Source organism: Cynoglossus semilaevis, chromosome 17 (genome assembly GCF_000523025.1).
Source record: "Cynoglossus semilaevis isolate Cse_v1.0 chromosome 17, Cse_v1.0, whole genome shotgun sequence".
NCBI lineage: Eukaryota > Metazoa > Chordata > Actinopteri > Pleuronectiformes > Cynoglossidae > Cynoglossus > Cynoglossus semilaevis.
Window position 1 is genome coordinate 6,531,427 of NC_024323.1, and position 19,409 is coordinate 6,550,835.

Below are 19,409 nucleotides of genomic sequence, written 5' to 3' on the forward strand. Positions count from 1 at the left end.
ATGATGCCATGCTCAGAGCACCTCAGTGGTAACTTGGCAGCTGGTGGACTCTGGTCTAGATGCTAGGTTCTTATTAAAAGCACTCTGAAGTACTGTATGGACACAACTTACCCCCTTGTTCTGTGTCAGAGTCTGTAAGATGGGTGAGGGAGAAGCTGGCTATGCTGGCGGGTGAGATGGAAAAACGGGAGTAGTTTGAAGAGCTGCTCCAGCTGGGCTCCAGCACACGCGCTGTTATTGTGGGTGGAGAGGAAAAATGGGTTGTTGGAGCGGAGGGCGAAGCCTTCGATACTGGCTCCTTGTCAATCTTGGACAGGAAAGCGGAGGCAGTGGAGGAGAAGTCATCGTCCCACTCAAAACCACCACCTGTGGAGAAGGAAGACGAGTCCAGAGCTGTGACCTTTAGTATTAGGGAATAGACAAAGTTTTGGGAAGAAGTTTGTCGTTACCTTCTTCATCTGTGGAGCTTTCAGAGTTCGTGAAGCGATTCAGGTAGCTGGCAGTGGACACTGGGCTGCTGAACTCTGGTATCTCCCTGTTTGAGCCTGTAGAGTGATCAGCTAGTTCCTTGGTAGGAGTCTCCTACATGACAGAACATTGTAAGTTATTAATAAAGAAAGTCTTAGAAGATGAAAAAAACAAAGTTCTAACCCTAAACCCAAATTAGACTTTACCTGGTCAAAAAGGTAGACAGTGACATCATCGAAAAAGGACACGGCTCTCCTGGAGTTATCTGCATTAAACTTCACAGGAACTGGAGCAGTTGATGCCTGAAAGTTCAGGCTGGTGGGCTTCAGCAAGCTCCGCAGGTTCTTTGAGTCGCTCTCATCAGAGATGATAAGAGGCACTGTGTGCACAGTGTCGTCCTCACTGTCTGAGCTCGTGCTGTGGAGCTGGTACGCACGGACATCGTCCTCCTCAGAGTCATCACTGTTCTCGTCTTCCTCATCAGCATCCATGTGGTCCTCCTGAACATCCCTTCCCAAACTGTCCTGCTTCCCCAGGTAACGTCCTTCAATATCGGGCTCTTTCTTTTTGTGACCATCACTAGCGTACGTTCTGGTCAGTTTAGCGTGAACTGTGTTCTCTGGCTTTGACTGTGTAGCTGAGGGAGGTGGACTTGCGGTGTCTGAATCCTCTAATGAAACTGACTGACCAGTAGACACTTCTTTAAAAAGGTCTGATTTGTTTTCTTCTTCACTTTGGCCATTGGTTTCCTCCTCCTCACTTTTCCCATCTGAATCCATCTTTAATAGAACCTCCTCAATTTGAAGTTCAGGCTGTTCTCCAGAAACCATCTGATGAGATACTTCCTCGTCATCTTCCTCATTAACCTCTAAAGGCGGACTTCCTGTAGTCACGTTGTCTTCATCCTTGGTATTACTCGACCACGTTGTGGAAGCTGAGCCTTGAGCAGGTTCTTCACACTTCTTTTCTGGTTCCGATTCATTGTCAGAAAAGTAGGCAGAGTCTCTGTAACTGCTGCCAGAGTGTGGTTCCTCAGCAGGAGCTACAGGGTCTGGCTGCTGGTCCTCACTGCGACTCTCACTCTGATTATTGATCACACCTTCGACTTCAGAAATAACTATTTCTGGAGGAACCAAATTTGTTGCTAATGTGGAATCTTCCTTCTCTCCCTCAGCAACATCTAAGCCATTCTTCACTGGAGAGTGGACGGTCACACTGGGTTGAAAATTCCACTCAGGAGACTCCATGTTCTCCGTCTCATACCCACTGTCTGATATTTTGTATGGAGGCTGAAGTTTGTCTTGAGCTACTTCGCTGGTGAGATCGACCACCTGCTCACCAAGCCGATCGATATCGAGAGAGTCTAAAGAGTCCGGGGTCTCAGCCGAATTCTCTACAGTTGGAAGGGTTGGGGACATGCTGTCTTCAAGCAAACTGTCCTGGCTGATCTGGTCCAAAGAAGGCCCAGAGACCAACAGAGAACTTCTCACAGGAGCTTGACCATGAGTGTCTATAAAGGGCTCGTCCTGGTCTGACAGAGTGGTTTCCAGTTCTATATCTGCATCATCAAGAAGTTCACTCATCAGGTCGTGGCTTGTAAGGTCTTCACTGGGTGAAATCAAGGCTTGGACGTCGGGTTGCTCAGTTGTTTCGCATCCAACAAGCTGAGATCTATCCTTTGAGGTTTCAAAGTCTTCTTCAAGGCTGGGAATTTTGGCATCTGTGCACAAAGAGTCTGTAGTGGCACTTTCAGAGAATGCAGGGGAGTGGTCATCAGTTTGACCGATGACGACGTCAAACCTCTCCGAGGTAGAATCAAAACCAGAGTCGATACCTTTTTCTGAGGACTTCTGCAGACCAAAGTATTCAGTGGAAGAACTATTTTGAACTAGTGATTTGTTGCTTATGTTTTCCTCCGTTATTACATTAATGGAAGGCACCAGAGTGTCATCATTTTCAACCAAGGACTCATGAAACTCCACCAAACTCACACTTGGGAAGTCTAAAGGTTCTTGTCTTGGCGGTGTGCCACTTACTGCACATTTTGAATAGGTGTCTGCTGTGTTTAAGCTGCCAAACGTCTCAAGGTTATCCCAAGAACTCATTTTGAATCTTTCCTCTGGTTCGTGGGTTAGGCCAGGAGAGAGAAAATTCTGCTGTGAATTTGAGAAAACCGATTCTTCTTTCATGAGATTGTGTTCTTTGAGAAACATAAAATTGTCAGATAGTTTTTCAGTGCTCAGAAACCTCATCACATCTGCGTCCTCCCTCTCCACTTTCACAGAATCCGACAGGTGAGTGGCTTCGGAACAAACCCCTAAAAAAGAGTTCCCACAGAGTTTATCTTTATCTGCATCCTGAGATACACTTTCATAGAAAGGGTTTCCATTTCGCTCGGGAAGCTCCATAAAATTCTGTCTCCAGGAAGGGGAGTCGTCTGGCTTGGACTCTCCCTCTGTAAAAATGTTTGTGTGGTAGGGGCTGTCATTCTCAAGAGACGACCAAATGTGACTGTCTGGTAAATAAGAATCCTTGGAGTCGATGCTTTGGTGGAAAAAGTCAGCGTCAGTGCTGGACTCATCAAGATGGACGTCCTGTAGAACAACAAAATCTTGTTGGGCTGAATGCAAGTCTATGTTTGGTCTTATGTTTCCATCTGCTCCAACTGCACTCTCCCCTTGTTCTTCTAGCTGTATGTAATATTCGTTTCTATTAGAAGGCTTTTGTGCGTCAAAGACTGGTACAATACCAGGTAGAACTGATGGTGTGTGACCACCTTCCATACCCACAGTTCCTGCTGCAGAGTCTGGGAAATGGGCCTGAATATCTTCACTAGAAGCAGGAAAAAACATGCTGTGGTAGTTCAGTGTGGTGTCCATGCCTGAATGATTATGGCTGCCTTCGTAGTGGTCATGTCTACCTGCCTCCCAAACATACTCAAAACTGAGCCCTTTGCTGGTTTCAGTGACAGTGAGAACCTCATCAATCTCATGACGCAGGGCATCGTCAGCAAACTGATCGAGGATTGGGAAAGAGGAATGGCTGACGGTGGTCTGTCTCGTGGAAGGGTTGGGCTTTAGTGCATCCCAGCGTTGCTCAAAATCTTCCTCTATGTCCTTCTGGCCTTGCATTCGCAAGTAGGTGAGCAAGCGGTGAACTTCCTCTGCTGTGGCTCGCTTGTCTGGAGACAGCCAGCAGAACTGCAGGACTTCATACCTGCAATTGCAGACCAGTCTGTTATGCAAAATATTTTAAAGACTGGCTTCTATGTTGCTGTTTTTTTATTTTTAAAATCATTTTTATCCTTTTTTTATTTAATGGCCCCTGAAAACAGACAAGTGCAACAGTGTATGTAGAAGTGTATGGAAAAACAATGTGTTCATTATAGGAAATAGATGAAAAAGGATGATCCCTCCATTATGATACCGGTCTGGTTGTTTCTCATGGACATTTCAGCCTAATGACATGCAGTGTCCAATAAACACAAGGGTTTTTCCAAAAATGACTGAGCACCTCTCATGGTTCCAACTTACAATCAATTGGTGAAACTCACCATCGGTCAGAATATGGAAGATCTAGCTGTGGCTTGAAGAGTTTGAGTTGTTGTTCTTTGATCACATGGTTGAGCACCTCTCGGTCAGACAGATGTGGATACGGCTGAGCAGCATTCTCAAAGAGCTCCCACAGCGTCACACCCAGAGCCCTGAGGACAAATGAGTTTTCAAAATTTACTGCAGGTCAAGAGTTGTGTTAACAATAGCAGCAGCCAAGTTCAAACCCTTCCCTCTTTACGACTATATTATGTAATTCTGACATTCACCAGTTAGTGTAGAGCTGGGGTCTTGAACCTACCACACATTGCTGGGTTTGGTCTGCTCCAGAACAACCACACCACCGTGTCGCTCACCCACCAGCTCAGGAGCCAACCAGCGAAGAGGCGCAAACTCATCATCCTCAGTAATGATGTAATCCTCCTAAGGTATTATAGTAAAAAACATAAAAATGATTGATGAAAACTATGCAAATACCTGTACAAACGTTTAAAAACTTTACAGAGGTGAGGTGAGTCCAGTTGCCTACTTTAAAACAGCTTTTGAGACTTTTACAGAAAAAAGCAGAATTTGGATCAGCAGAATTTTGAGAATGCCCCAGTCAGGGCTGCCTACAGACACGCTGCATGTCAGTTTACAAGAGAACATCAGTCCTATTTACACTTTTTGTTTTCATATTTTCTGAGGTTATAGATCAATGTTTCAACAAGTCAGATTAATGCAAGAAAAGGCTTTAAACTAGGGTCTGATATCACACCAATGTGAGCTAGAAAAAAAAATCTTATTTTTTATTCTATCAACATCAAAAATAATAAATGTTTCATCCTGGCATGCAATTAATGAAGTCCTGTGTTTTCTTTCTCCTAAATATCTCCAGATGGTGCTAATAATCTTAATGGAAATTATCAATTTGCTGTTTTTAAAAATGCAATGTATTTGGTTAATGTTTGTATAAATACAATCAAAGATATGTCCAGTTAATAAAAAATGTACTTTGTATCTGTAGGGTCCAATTCCATAGTCCCCCACTTTGACAGTCAAGTCTGCAGTTAGGTAGCAGTTTCTCAGAGCCAAGTCACTAAGAGAATAACAAGAGAAAAACAAAACAAAGTATTATTAAAATATTATATTCAACACGTCAACTCAGAAACTGGGATTCTTGTTTTTTTAGGGTATTTTATAATTGACACATTTCTGTTCAAGAATGACCAAGATATGACAGATATATAAAAAATAAAAAAATTATAATACAAAAATTGTTAAATCAGGAAAACTGACTTTGAGGACTGCAGTCCTATGAGACACAGCTCAGTTTTTTACCATACAACAAGATGGATTACACACAGGCTATTCCTGACTTGTACATTCTGCGATATGATATATTCTTAGGGAAACATAAGCCGTCAAAACCTTTTGTGAGTCACTGTTGAGAGCCTGTGAGAAGCTATAAGGCTGTCACAGCACATTAAACCAACATATGGTTTTTCCTTCACACTGTACCATGAGACAGGCTTTGGTTTCCCATTAGCCCCGTGGCATTCCCTGCACCCAAGTTCCACATCCCATTTGCCGGCCTAACGACAAACACTGCTGACACCGCAGTTCAGTCCCGCACATGGCACAGCTACTGTCAGAGACACTGAAACCTCTGGAAGATGGATGGAGATTTATTTTAGACCCTGCTGTCATTTGCTGCTGGCCCACAGCCCAGTATACAGCAAGACAGCAGCAGGGAAACAGGTCCAACATCTTAACCCTAGAAGGCTAATACGTTGTGTGGTAGTGAAAGCTCTGATGTCAGGGGACTCGTGTGCACATGGTCCATTTGTACAATAAGGATATATACACTGGTTTCCACACATCTCACTGGATGTGCAGGAAAAAAAGGACAAGAATCAAGACCCAAATTAACCACCAACCATTGGCTACAGTTTATAAACCACGCTTAAAAGTGTCAATGATATTTTGACCTACGGTATTAATTAGAGTTGTGGTCGTTTGTCCACAAACCAAAGACATTTAAGTGGGACAAACGGCTGGACAAATGACTCAATAATGATCATTTAATTTAACCCTTGCGTTGTCTTTCTGACTGCATACAAAATGTTTGTGTTAACACTGTTTTGTAAACAAGATCCATTTGCCCTAAGTTACAGAAAGAAGGCAATTTTTTTGTAGTAATCTATTTAATTGTAGTAATCGGTTAGAAAACACGTGTTATTCATACCTCATACCTCAACATATGAATTCAACTAAATTAATTTATTATGACTACTTAAATATATATTTATAATATTTAATTGTATTAAACAATATATAAAATGAAATATCAGCCCACATATACAAGCCAAATTAGGAAAGTAAAAATATAATAATATAAAAGCAAAGCAACATAATATTTAACATACTTAATATTCATAAAGATTGTAAAAAAAAAACTAAAATACTAAAGAAATTGCCATTCAGAGGGACACTATGAGTTAGAACATGATAAAGGAAGAGACCTTAGTCCATCAGGCCTGGTCCAAACAGCTGCCACTGAACAACATGACAGTCATGAATGATTGCATTATGACTCCTCCAAGTCTTGTTAACCCGTGTTTGCCGTGTGTGTAATTGAATCGTGACAAGCACAGCTGACAGATTTATAGACAGGCAGAACAATTGTTTAAATTTTTTCAAATGTCAAAATTTAAATCTGTTTTTTTACAGCTACTGTGGGGACTGGCATGTGTTGTCTTTGAAAAAGATGATGACTTTCACTAGGTTCAACTTTTGTTGCTACTAATTGCAGCTGTTCTACAGGAAAATGCCAGCACAGCTGATTTTTTTTAATGTTTGTTTAAGATTGGGCAGATTTTTTTTAAAAAGTTCAACCTAGTGTGATTTAACATCTGAATTTCTTTGAAAAAGTCCTGGAAAAGGAGCGAGGTAAATAAAACAGTATTTCCTACTTTACTGAATAAGAATCTTTGGAGTGAGGTGAATAAAACCGTATTTCCTACTTTACTGAATAAGAATCATGACATTTGAATTTTATTTCAAATTAAATTAAATTTGACAATCTTAAAATTTGACAATCTTACATCTTCTTTCTCTGATTTCTGAATGAGTTATGTGATATACACACGGCACATAATGCACGTTTGCCCTTCTGCTGTGCCATTCTTACCCGTGCACTGCAAAGCTGAGGTTTCAGTTTTGGATATCGTCCCACACAGCCCCCAACCTGCCTCCTGTTTACATCTTCCCACATGTGGCTGACACTTGTTTATCTGAACAGTTGAGATTTTTACGGCCAAATACATCACATTTATTTTTAATTAATTATAAATGTGTGTATTTTCTGTGTGTTGATGTTTAATTAGCTGACGGAAAAGACAAGCCGCAGAATCCTACTGTTGTGACACACATTAAAAGACAAGAACCAATATAAGGCTATCGCTTTACTTGCAAAGCGCAGAATCATCATATCCATCTGGCAGCGGACAGCTGACACTTTGGCAATGCGTGGGAGCTGTGTAATTGGAGTCCTCTGAGCTTATTCTGAGCATGCAAAATAGAGCTGATGAGCAGCGCATCGTGTCCTAAACCCACACCCCCACACCCAGAGCCACGCATTTACAACACCCCATCTCCCCAGGCCAGGCTGGCTACTACTGGCCAGACGTCCGGCTCTTGCAGAGGTTAAAACGAAAACGAAATGAAACCTCTCTGTCTCACAAACCTTTTTTGGAGAACTCCAGTCCTCCTGTGACGGCTTTGACAGTTAGCACTAAAGTTAAACCAACAGTTGACGCACAGGAAGTGTTTACAATCAATGTGTTTTATGACTCTTGACACTTAGATCACACTTAATCTTTAGCCTACCCAGAAACCCTGACTGAAAATATCAAATTTTGTCAGACAACTATATATTTAGTTGTCAACTATACTTTAGGATTTCATTAACTTGAATAAAGAAAATAGGTTTGTTTCAACTCAGTTAAACAATTCTAACAGATTTTTTTTTTTTGGCCCCATAGGTTGACCCAAAACTAATAAAACATTCAAAATTGTAAATAATGAACAATACATTAATAAAATATATTGTCCTATGTCTACAATAAAAAATGATATTGTCAGATTCCCATGTGATTATTTATATGATGGCAGCATGTTGTTTTAGTACTGTTTAGCAATACTTGGCCTTAGGGCATATAAATAATGCACATTTAGCAGCAGCTTCTCTCATCAGTCACAGTCTCATCAGAGATTTCTAGTGACTCTCTAAATCTCTTCCCCAAGGCATTAACCACAGATGACGCCACCTCCTGCTCAAAACATTATGGACACTTTAACTACTATTTCCAGCTAATTTGCTAAATGGATTGTCGCAGAATGTCATAAATTTGAATTTTATACCATTCCCTACCACTGTATACATTTGTCAGCATGCGTTGCAGGCATTATTTCGAAATGTTATTTTCCAATTGCCAAGGCAAGCAATTTGCTTCAAATTTAATGCACAGTCAAGTCAAAGTGTATATTTCTATTTAGCAATTTTTCAGTAACTAACAAAGATTGCAGACAGTAAACAAAATGTATTTGCTCCTCTAGGTCTTGTGTAAACGTAACACCAGGGGACACTGCTGACAACATGAGTTTGGCCAGAACAACCAGTGAGGTGGGTAAAAAACTGGACTGTAAATGTGTTAGTTGCAATTCTCAGGTGCTACCTGTGCAGAAAGTTGTGCTTGTGAAGGTGGGTGACACCGGCTGCGATTTCACAGGCCATCCTCTGCAGCTGCAGCAGCTCAGCATTTCTGACCATCCAGTCCTGCTGAGACAGGTAGCCCCGCAGATCGCCCTGCAAGCACACAACCACACAGTTCCATGAGCTCATCAGTGTCAAACATTAACCCTGTTCCAAAAAACGGATCACCTTTAAATGCAATGTGCAAAGACGGCCACAAAGGGGCAGTGTGCTCCCCTTTTCCTGTCAGCATTTCTCCCTGCTGTTGGCTGACAGCACCAAATAAGGGGAGGACTGTTTATTGGATGTCTGTACTGTGGCACAAGGGTTTATAAATAAAAGTCCAGCTCACCTCAAAAAAACAAACTGTCTGTGACCGCTCGGCTTTCTTATTAGTGGTCAAGACAAAAGAAAAAGGGAAGCAAGAGGAGCATTCATTACTGTCTGAAATAATTATCCAAGAACAGCCTGATGACAACCCATACAGGCGTGTGCGCGCACACAAACACACGTACGCAAAGGCACATACACAATGTGGTATTGAATTCTCATATTACAGTGTTGCCTGTCGGTACACAAATGTGACAGACCACAGCAGAAAGTGAGAAGGTGATAAAAGAAGACCAATTTGGAACAAGAGATGTTTTGATCGTGAGATTTCTGTGGTGTCTGGAGTGAGCCCTGAGCAAATCAAATGTAAAATAAACAACTAGGGTATTAGCATTACTCAGGTTTTACAATACAAGCCGTCTAAAAGTCCCTGCACCTGTAGCTATCATTCATCGGCAAGAAACATCTCATGCAGCACGCTGTACTTAAGCCTTTAGGATAAAAACCAAATCTGATTCTTTAGATATGATGGCATATCCTTTGAGGGGTCACAGAAGGAGGTGGAGGCAATCCCAGCAGGCACTGGGAAAAGTGGGTTATACCCTGGATATGTTTGCAGTCGTTCATCAGGCTGGCATATAGAGACATTCACGCTCACACTCACACCTTGTGGCAATATACTACAATACAATCAAATCAAACAAACCGTTGTGCAGCACGAGGGAAAACATGTAAATATCATCCAAAAGCCTCTCACAGCTAATGGGACTTCAACACAGGAAGTGGATTTTATTTGTCAGCTTATTTAAATCTCAGCTAAGTCAGGCTTAAAGTGTAATGATTTTATGGACATTTACTCCATGACATGATATAAAGAGGCACTAAAAGCAATTCAATTCATGCACCCTGTCACCAACTGAGCTCACACAAACAAAACAAGGAGAGAGAAGAAATAGAAAGTGATTGATAGGAATAAGAAACGGCAAAATAATAAAAGTTATTATAGTGAATACCACGAGTGACTGAAATAAGACTATGAGACAAAAGTTGAAAGATTTAGACCATATGGCAACAAAATAAATTTGTAAATGTGTAAGAAAAATTTAAAAAATAAACTAATTAAATAACTACCTAAATAAAAATATTGGTTATTTATGAAAAATCTGTTAAATTATTTAAATCATTATTTAATATCATTATTGGCACAGCATTTTTTGGAAAAAAAAAAGGAATCGTTAATGGTTAGACTGACCAATCAGGAAATCCGGTGGTGTCATTTAAGTTACTGTGCATCCACTAAGTGCCAACCACCAGTGTAATGTGATCAGATTCTAATTTCTTATCACTAGTTCAGTGACATTCAGAAATGTATCAGGGGACTATAATTGCTCCAGCCAATAGGAAGAAAAAGAAGACCCCGGGGTGGGGGTTTCACAGAAGAGCTAAATGCAATGTATGGTAAGTGACACCCAGAGCCTGTCTTTATCTGTGAAGACTCTGCAGCAGGTGACTCTGTGTGGCTGCCATCAGCAGGATACTACACTGTTAATGAAACCGCATTAATGGTGAAGTGGCAAAACAATTAGGCCTCATATCTGACCTGTGAAAATGGGGAAATTGTGCCAAAACAAAGATAACTATCTGCACTAGTTAGCACCTAATCATTAAGTACAAAGTATAAATGTATTTAAACCTTTTATGGGGGATGATTTATTGCTGAGCTTAATTACTTAGCAGGTAAAATACAAACAGAGCAAGTTGATAAATCAACCATAATCCACAAGCCCGGGACTTTAACTTCTTTAACGGCTAGTTAGCCTGTAGCAAGCTAATAATGACATAAGGGCAACTTGTTCTGCAGGGGGGTTTAAAATGCTTGTTGTGCTCAGAAGCAGAGAAAGGGGCATTAAAGTCAACCTCGGTAAATGTCACTAAAATAACAAAGAGTAACGACGTCACGCTGGGAGGTTTAACAGCCCTATTAACAACTCTGAAAAGTCTGTCCAACACACTGAATAAGAGGAGCGTCTGAGGAATGTCCTGGACAGACACCAAGCAGGGTATCCCTGCATTGGAGGCCGTCACTCACACTGTGGTATGTGACATTCTGTGGCCTCTGCGCCAGTTGTCTGATGTATTTTGATGTCTAAAATGCTTTGAGTCAGGGTTACCCAGCACGGGTGATACTCGATGGAAAAACCACCATCAATCACCGGGCTGTCTGAGAGAACCTCACAGTCTGTTCATTTTTTGGGATTCATCTTGTCCACAGCACAGCTGCAGTGTCCCATTTCCTGTTGCACCATCCAGGAGATGACGGACAGGAGCTGAAGTTGCTGTAAGACCACAGAGGATTTGTCTTATGCTTCAAAACATGGCCAAAAAGCAAGCATGTGAAACACATTAACATTATTGAAAGGGCTATAAATTCATGTGTGTTGTGAGACAAGGGTCTAGTTGGACAAAATCCTCCAAACTCTTAATCCGGGGAAGAATAACGAGCACAAGTTGTTTCACCCTCACACATTATCGCCTGGGACAAACAGGGGCTGGCTCTTCATCGCACCGTCTTCCCTAATGATTTGCACACACTTGTGTTAAGTCAGTCACCTTGACTCATTTCCATGTCATGTCACAGACATTAGTGAAGCTGTAGCTGGGAAAGGCCACAATGCCAGGACCTAGGCCAGGCCTGGGAATCTGACAATAGTCCAAACCAGACAAATATGTCTAATGTCTGCCAAGACGGAGTGAGCTGGACTAGATCCCCCAGGACACATTACCAGGAGATTTACTGCATATGGGTGGACAAGGAGGAGACATAGACATGTTTGTGTCACCGTTACAGCAGGAACACCTTTTTGTGTTATATAATTATACTAGTATTTCACTATGCACTACAGTTACAACTAACAATGCTTGTGTCACAACTACAATGTAAATATTAGAAATTCAATACTAAAGTCAAACATAGGCAAACAAGTCATTATGAATTCAAAAACTTCAGATTCATCAGATTTATTTCAGATACAATTTATCATTTTCCTTCCTTCCTTGTTGTTGACTTGAAATATAATGACCTAACCTGTGTGATTGACCTTTGACCCACAAATACCTCCCTCTTCCTCCTCCTTATCTAACCAGGCTCTTGCAGGAGCAGCTACAAAACCAACAATGTTCCCACAAGGGATTCATAAAATATTTCTGATCCACAAATTCCATTTGCTCAACTCAGAATGACTGACCAGGCACTCTTGGTATAGATTTGCAGTTCAGAAGTTTTTGATTTTCATGACTGACCAGGCACTCTTGGTACAGATTTGCAGTTCAGAAGTTTTTGATTTAAGGACTGTTTGATATCACACTATTTAACTTTCAGTAAAAACTCTTTATTATTCACCTCCTATTTGAAGACAGACAGTCAAGGCTACCTCTAGAATTAGAGAGACAGCACAAAGGACAAATACCTGCTGTCATCATTATGGAGGTGTAAACTGTCAGAACACTCCAAAGAAAAATGTGTATCCAGACAGTATAAAATCCCCTGCAGAAGATACTGGAACATCTCTATATAATAAGTCTGTTGATTGTATATATAATTCAAAGCAAGATGAACAATAATATCTTTTTTTTAATTACCTGTTGCCAAACTGATTGCGAGACATTAATACAAAAACCTTCAGATACTATAAACTGTTTGTACAACTACATAACTGTTAGGATAAATGGACTAGACACTGAGGTGATGTATATTTTTAGTCAGCAGTGTCATCTGTGATGTACCAATAGGTTTCCAAATTAGTTTACATTAAACCGAAGCCAACAGTCGTCGAAGTACAGCGGATGCAACCTATAAAAATGCACAAACACAGCAACTGGTGCAGTTGACACCAGGGGAGTGTGGAGTCAGTTTCTTTACTTGGCGAGGTGGGAATGTGAGAAGTCCCAGGCTTAGACTAGCTATGCCACTTCAGCAGAGGAGGTGTAGGAGAAGCAGAAGGAGGAGGAGAAGTGTGGAGAGGAGACCGCGTAGGAGGCTGGGAGGCAGGGAAGGAGGAGGGAGCTACAGTGCTACCCAGAGCAGGATAAAGGAAAGGTTGAAAAAAGCTGCATTAACAAGGTCTGAGTCATTTCATTATGTGAGAGTCTGGATCTGCAGTGGAGATAGTCACCAAAGCAGGGCTGACAATCATGTAGGCTGCACAGTGTTTAAAAAAAGGTCAGGCTCTGTGTATCTGTGAGCCTGTCAGAATGACAAGAGTGAACTCTCACATTTCTCTATTATTGAATGAGAAAGCAATAAAATAGCAGCGAGTGAGTAAACACCTCTAAGTCATCAGGCAAATGTGCAAATATCGAGACCTTCACAAAAATCATCTGCTACTGTGCCATTCACAAACACAGTCAGAGAATGTGTGTGTTCACTCACCATTTCACAGTACTCAAAGACCAGCAGAAAGGGAATGGCCTCAACACACTGGCCGAGGCATTGAAGGATGTTCGGATGCTGCAGCACTCTGAACACAAAACAACAACAGGGATGAAATCTAATGCAATGTTAATGATCAAAGGTAGGGGGCACTGTACCCATTAAACTAATGTATTAAAATAATAAAAACGTTCTTTTTACAGTAGTGTACTTTTTACAAGCCTAGTCAAACTCCAATGATCAGAGAGTGAAAATACAGATACCTGTACGGATCTCCCTGCTGCAGGAAGTCATTCTGCTCCTTTGCACTTGCATTAGCTTTTAACTCCTTCACTATGACTCTGGTTCCACCAGGGTCTGTGTAGATTTCGCTCAGGAGCACCTGTTAATAAGATCAAAAGTTTTTTATACTACAAATACTTTAATCATCAATCATTAAAAGAAAAATCAGACTCATCAGAGTGGGGCTTAGTGTTTTATCTGAGTTCAAATACCTGTCCAAACCAGCCATTGCCAATCTCCTGAATGTAACTCAGATTATGACGTGCAACCTGGGAGCCGGTGGAACCTTCTGGGAGACCAATCACAAAACAGATATTGTCAATGCCAAGGATGAAGAAGCATAAGTGAAATGAAGCTTCAAATGACATCTGACACATAGATCAGTCTGCCTGTAATTGTGTGTGTGTGCGTGTCGGTGTGTGTGTGTGTGTGTGTGTGTGTGTGTGTGTCTGACCTGTGACTCGGGAAGGAGGTTGAAGATGTGGAGGCCCAGGCAGGGCCACAGGGGACACGGCAAGGGTGTAGACCTCAGCTGGACAGTGCATAGAAGGTGTGTCCTCGGCTGGTGGTGTGAAGTCAATCTCATCATCGAAGTGATCCTCAAATTCCTACACAAAGCAAAGTTACAGTTAAGTTGACAGTAGCAACAAACGGGTAAAACAATACTGATTCTATACTTACTATTAATTAAGAGTATGTAACTAAATTCCAAATTAATTAAAATTTGTAACTAAAATTAATTAATCTAAAATTGGCAGAGAAAATAAAAACATGTTTTTTGTTAATCTAAAATTGGCAATTTTAATTAAATTACTATTTCCTTTAGCTGTTACACCAGTTGAATTTTGACAGTGTAGGTGCATACTGAACAGGAATCTGACCTTGAAGTTGATTTCTCTTTCCTTGCAGCAGGTCACACAGTTCAACAACACCACCACCAAGATCACCAGCGCCGTCAGAGACACCACCAGGGACAGGTAGAGAGAAACGGACCAAGTGTCTCCAGTGCTTCCATCTGTCATCGGACAAAAAACGTCAACTTCATTACAGATGCGTTCTAAATATGAATTCCCCACACACTGCTCCCCTTTGATGATGGGTTAAAAACAGAGGTCACATTTTGTTGTGTGTGCAGTGATGTGCTTTATCACAATGACAATTAATTCACTTTCACTTAATTTACCTAAAAGAGAATACATTCTATTTCTGGAGGTGACATCTTGGAGCACACGGTTGCTCCACAGCGAAGCAGAAATTGTCAAAAAGCAGGCCTACAATGTAGGTACTATATATTTAAGTCTGATTCCAAAAATACTACAGTATAGTGCTTTTATTTTACTGCTCTGGAAAGACATAGAAAGTGCGAAGCTAAATAAGAAGGACATAATGCTAGCACAACTAAACACATGACATGACATGTAGTGTCAGTCCAAACAAAACAAACTCTAGATCTCAAGGAAAGCAGCAGCGAGGGGTTTCCACTGGCTGATAATTAGCTGATGGTGCAGCTGTGGTGACAGCGTGGCTGCTGCTGGCCCAGCATAGTGTCAGGGTTGACAGCAGCTCTGCAACGACAACACCTTTATGCTCAGCTGAGGCTTCATCACTGCACTGATGCCAGAAACCACATTCTTCAACTCCTATCAAAAACATCTACATTAAAAGAAGTATTACATGTTGAGGATGAAAGTATTTGCTCCAAGGATGTTCAGATTGACTGGCAGTTCTACTCTCAGTAGTTTTTTTCTGACCAAAGCCCAACACATCTGATACGAGGGACTTAATCTGTCACCGTGCTCTTTTGCTGCAATTCCACCTTGTTTCCTTTATCTTTCAAATGTCACTGCTCAAACATAACTGTCCATTTGACAAGAGTTATGTAGGTTACTGCCTGGCAAAAATATCTCTGAAAGACATAGTTCTTTCCTCTGGGATATACGTATGATGGAACCCGCAGCACCTTGATGTCTTTATTGTGTATTTATACCTTCTCTATTGTGTAGACCTATATAAATGTATATGAACGCAATCGAAATGTGAAGCTTCTGATGCAAGATTGAATATAAATATGTTTGGGGGTGGGGGGTCCTTAGTCTAGAAGTAGATATAGTGGATAGTTGTAGTGGATATCGCAAGTGTAAAATTATGTTGTGTCTTTTGGGGGTTTATACAGCATTGTACACACCTGAATGGTTTACTAAAGGATATAAATATAAGACCTGCTGTGGAGCTTAAGTGCGGACAGTGATAAGAACCTGGAGAGGTTTGATAATTAATCCAACACCAAAGACGCTGAGTGGTGATTTCTCCACCACACAGTCCCAGTCTCATAAACAGGAGGTGTATGCAAAGAGTAAAACCCATTAGAGGGTAAATGAGATGAACAGTAATCATTAAACTCCACAGGGAGCATTAGATATGATTCACTTAAAGTATCAGCTATAATTGGAATTCATATCATGTCTGCAACAGTTCACACAGGCTGTACTGACAAAAATAGAAGATACCACTTCATCTAGTTCTCTGATTGTTTGAGTGAGTTTCAGACTGCACCTGTGACTCGTTCACTGATGCCCTACAGACACTGCTCTGTGTTTGAGACTGGAAGGTTGACACAGTCAGCAGTGAAATATTAATGAGAAGAGGAAACAAAGATTGAATGAGTCCAGAGTCTGAAAACACCCGGTGGAGGAAACGTTTGATGGCACTGCCTATTTAAAAAGTTTAAATAAAATGTTTCTTAAGCAAGAATAAAGTGGAAACAACAGTACCACACAGGTTTCTCAACTGTAAAAGACATGGGTGAGGATAGAGAAAAACAACTGAAAAATAAACTATCTACACATGCTTATATTGGACTTTGCTATTTGTCAATTAGGTCAATTCCACATGCTTATATTGGGCTTTGCTATTTGTCAATTAGGTCAATTCATTTAAAAAATATATACCACTGAGTTGGACATGGTCTCCATTTCTTAATATCAAAAACATTCTAAATGACTGAATCTGGCTGTTCCACATCACAATGTGTATTTATAACATGAGAAAACAGTGTCTGCTGCTGATGACAGATATTAGAACCAACAGTAACAACAAGCTTAACTTTGCATAACCCAGTAAAATGTTGCCTTTAACTCCCAGAGACATTACAGCATCAGTCAGACATAAAAATATTGTTATCAATTATGGCCACTTTACATTGTATCCCTTCTCCTGTGTTAAGTCTCATCTAAATCATTTTGTATTATGAATTGGCAAGCAACACCACATGACTCAACTGGTATTGGGACAAATACTGCAGGAAGCTGCCAGGTTTTATTTTGGTCCCTCCACATATTTTATTAGGCATCCATGCAGAGGAGGAGCTGACCCATTTCTGACAATTTTTGCCAACTTAATTGCAGAACATCCCAATTCAATACTGACACTCTGGAATGTCAATTAAGCCAAACAAAGCAGGTGCACTGTAATTGTCAAAGTTTAATTTGTTGTAATTTGTTAAACACTGTAATGTAAAAACCACTATGTTTGTGGTTGTAAAAGAAACAGAGGGACAGCTTCTGGCTGAAGCACTTTGTCCTCTGACAGCAACATAGACGTGCTTTGTCATAGCAGCACCTTGTGACTGGGAACAATGATCACTGAAGAGTAAAGAGCGAGAATACAGCCAATGTATTCTTGGACTTGACTAAGCCTGGCCTTAACTGCAGGTAAAGACTTACCAATAAACAAGAACCATTTACCTTTAACCCAGAAAGTGTGACAAGTTTAGTTATTATTGTAAACATTAGATCATTCCTACAACCTGCAACAAAAGGTAAAGTGGTTCACTATAGTGCCTGGGTAAAAAGAATCACAAGGAGCAAAATAAGCAGGATATAGTAGATTATACTATATAATAAAAGCATAAAAACTAGACTCATCACCTGCCTGTACGTTGTGTTATGATTAAGCAAACAACCCCTTTTGTTATTCATTAACTGGTTTAGATAAGATTGGAATGTGTTAGTGTCACATTTTAGCAAGTCACACCACAGGGTAATCTGAAGCTGTTTTATGCATATTCAGCGTATTTTTTCTTTCTATTAGCATTTTATAAGGTCATGTTATCATTCGTGACATATGCTAGTAACCTTGAAAAGCACAGTATATATCTTCATATCATTTTATTTTGCTGGGTTGTAGACTATATGTGTAGATTATATATAATTTATATAATTAAATGTAATCATCACATTAGAATTAATATGAATTTATATGTAACAAATTGGGGATCAATTAAATCTTCTAAAATGATAAAACTATAACGTGGGTAAACATTATAAACATGACTGTTGAGATGAAGTGTTCGCATCAAAATACATTTCAGTTTTTACTTGCAGGTGAGTCAACATCCTTTCTATTGTCCTCAAAACCTGATTATGTGTCAGAGTGAACCAATCCCACTGACAGGTTCATCCACCTGTGTACCTGCAGTGCAGGATGTAACATATTAACTCATGTGCATTACTGCTCCTTGGAAAATGCCTTGTTACACTGTGTTACACTTCAATCCCTATTACTGTAAACCAGAACAGGTAAATAAATGTTAATGAGCACTGCTAGGTGGATGTATATCAGTAAGCATTTGTGGAAGTCAAAGCAATCATTGTTTCGCTCCATACATTTACCTACTCATTTAGACAAAACAAAACTGTGATTATTTTAATGTGTGAGCAAACAACAGTAAAAGCACCTGTACAGTGAAAGCAGTGATTAGCAGGTTGTTGTGTCATTAGCATTTAGCCGACGCTATCAGTGTCAGCAACGACGATTTATCACTAAAACATGTGGTATCACAGCATCTCATAAACTATTTTTCAGTTGTCTTACCTGCTCTGTGAGGATGATGGAGGGGGGCACCTTCACACGTCCACAACACCAGTAGAAAAACCCCGGCAGCCAGCGACAAAACACATCCATGGCGGCTCTTCATCCTCTATAGCTTAGCTCGCCAAAGGTTAGGTATCCCCTAACGTCTGTCCGAACAAAAACTGTCCGTTTTAACGCAAATTGAGAGTGTTAATCATTGATTTCAGTCAGTTTGTCGTCATGGTAAGCCTCATTAGCACGCATCATTTATGTTCTGTTTGGCGACTAGCTGTTAGCCAGCTACCTTTAGCTAGTATGGTAATGCTAACAATATCAGCGGACGATAGCAAACACCGCTGACAAATGTCCTTTTCATTGGTCCAAAATGATGGTTCACCTTTCGTATTCTATCATCGTTTATAATATTTATTTATATATTAAAAAAAACTATGTTAAATAAAAAAAACCAGTAGAAATCTCATAGAACATCCCTACTCGGAAGCGCCATGTTCCTGTTCGACCTTACGTCACAGAATGGGGCGTGTTGCTAATCATGATTGACAAGTGTTTAAACCGATCATAAGCAATATTTCCTCAGCCTACACACTCGCATCCAATCGTTGTTCATCTTCACGAGCAAATATATCCACATCTTATAACAAAACTTAATTAGCTAATTCACAAGTGTGTAAAAACATCCATATGCACGACTGTCAGTTAGTTCCCTGAATGTTTCCTGTTTTCACATTAAACAACATTCACG

At 40.5% G+C, this 19,409-nt stretch overlaps 1 protein-coding gene across 3 annotated transcripts in view; it reads right to left on the reverse strand.

The window, feature by feature from the left end:
• lmtk2 (lemur tyrosine kinase 2) overlaps positions 1 to 19,184 on the reverse strand; it is a 24,918-nt gene extending 5,734 nt beyond the window's left edge. For 2 of the 3 annotated variants that reach the window (XM_025064829.1, XM_025064827.1), the window contains exons 1-13: positions 18,668 to 19,184; positions 14,677 to 14,810; positions 14,250 to 14,403; positions 14,008 to 14,084; positions 13,777 to 13,895; positions 13,514 to 13,601; positions 8,738 to 8,868; positions 5,013 to 5,097; positions 4,321 to 4,442; positions 4,022 to 4,171; positions 675 to 3,684; positions 450 to 582; positions 112 to 366 (exon numbers count right to left, since the gene is read on the reverse strand). In XM_025064829.1, coding sequence (XP_024920597.1) covers positions 112 to 366; positions 450 to 582; positions 675 to 3,684; positions 4,022 to 4,171; positions 4,321 to 4,442; positions 5,013 to 5,097; positions 8,738 to 8,868; positions 13,514 to 13,601; positions 13,777 to 13,895; positions 14,008 to 14,084; positions 14,250 to 14,403; positions 14,677 to 14,810; positions 18,668 to 18,770 — 4,561 coding nt within the window. In that variant the 5' untranslated portion in view covers positions 18,771 to 19,184. The remainder of the gene's footprint in view (positions 1 to 111; positions 367 to 449; positions 583 to 674; positions 3,685 to 4,021; positions 4,172 to 4,320; positions 4,443 to 5,012; positions 5,098 to 8,737; positions 8,869 to 13,513; positions 13,602 to 13,776; positions 13,896 to 14,007; positions 14,085 to 14,249; positions 14,404 to 14,676; positions 14,811 to 18,667) is intronic. The other variant, XM_025064830.1, reaches the window with a different exon arrangement.
• Between the last annotated feature and the right edge of the window lie 225 nt (positions 19,185 to 19,409).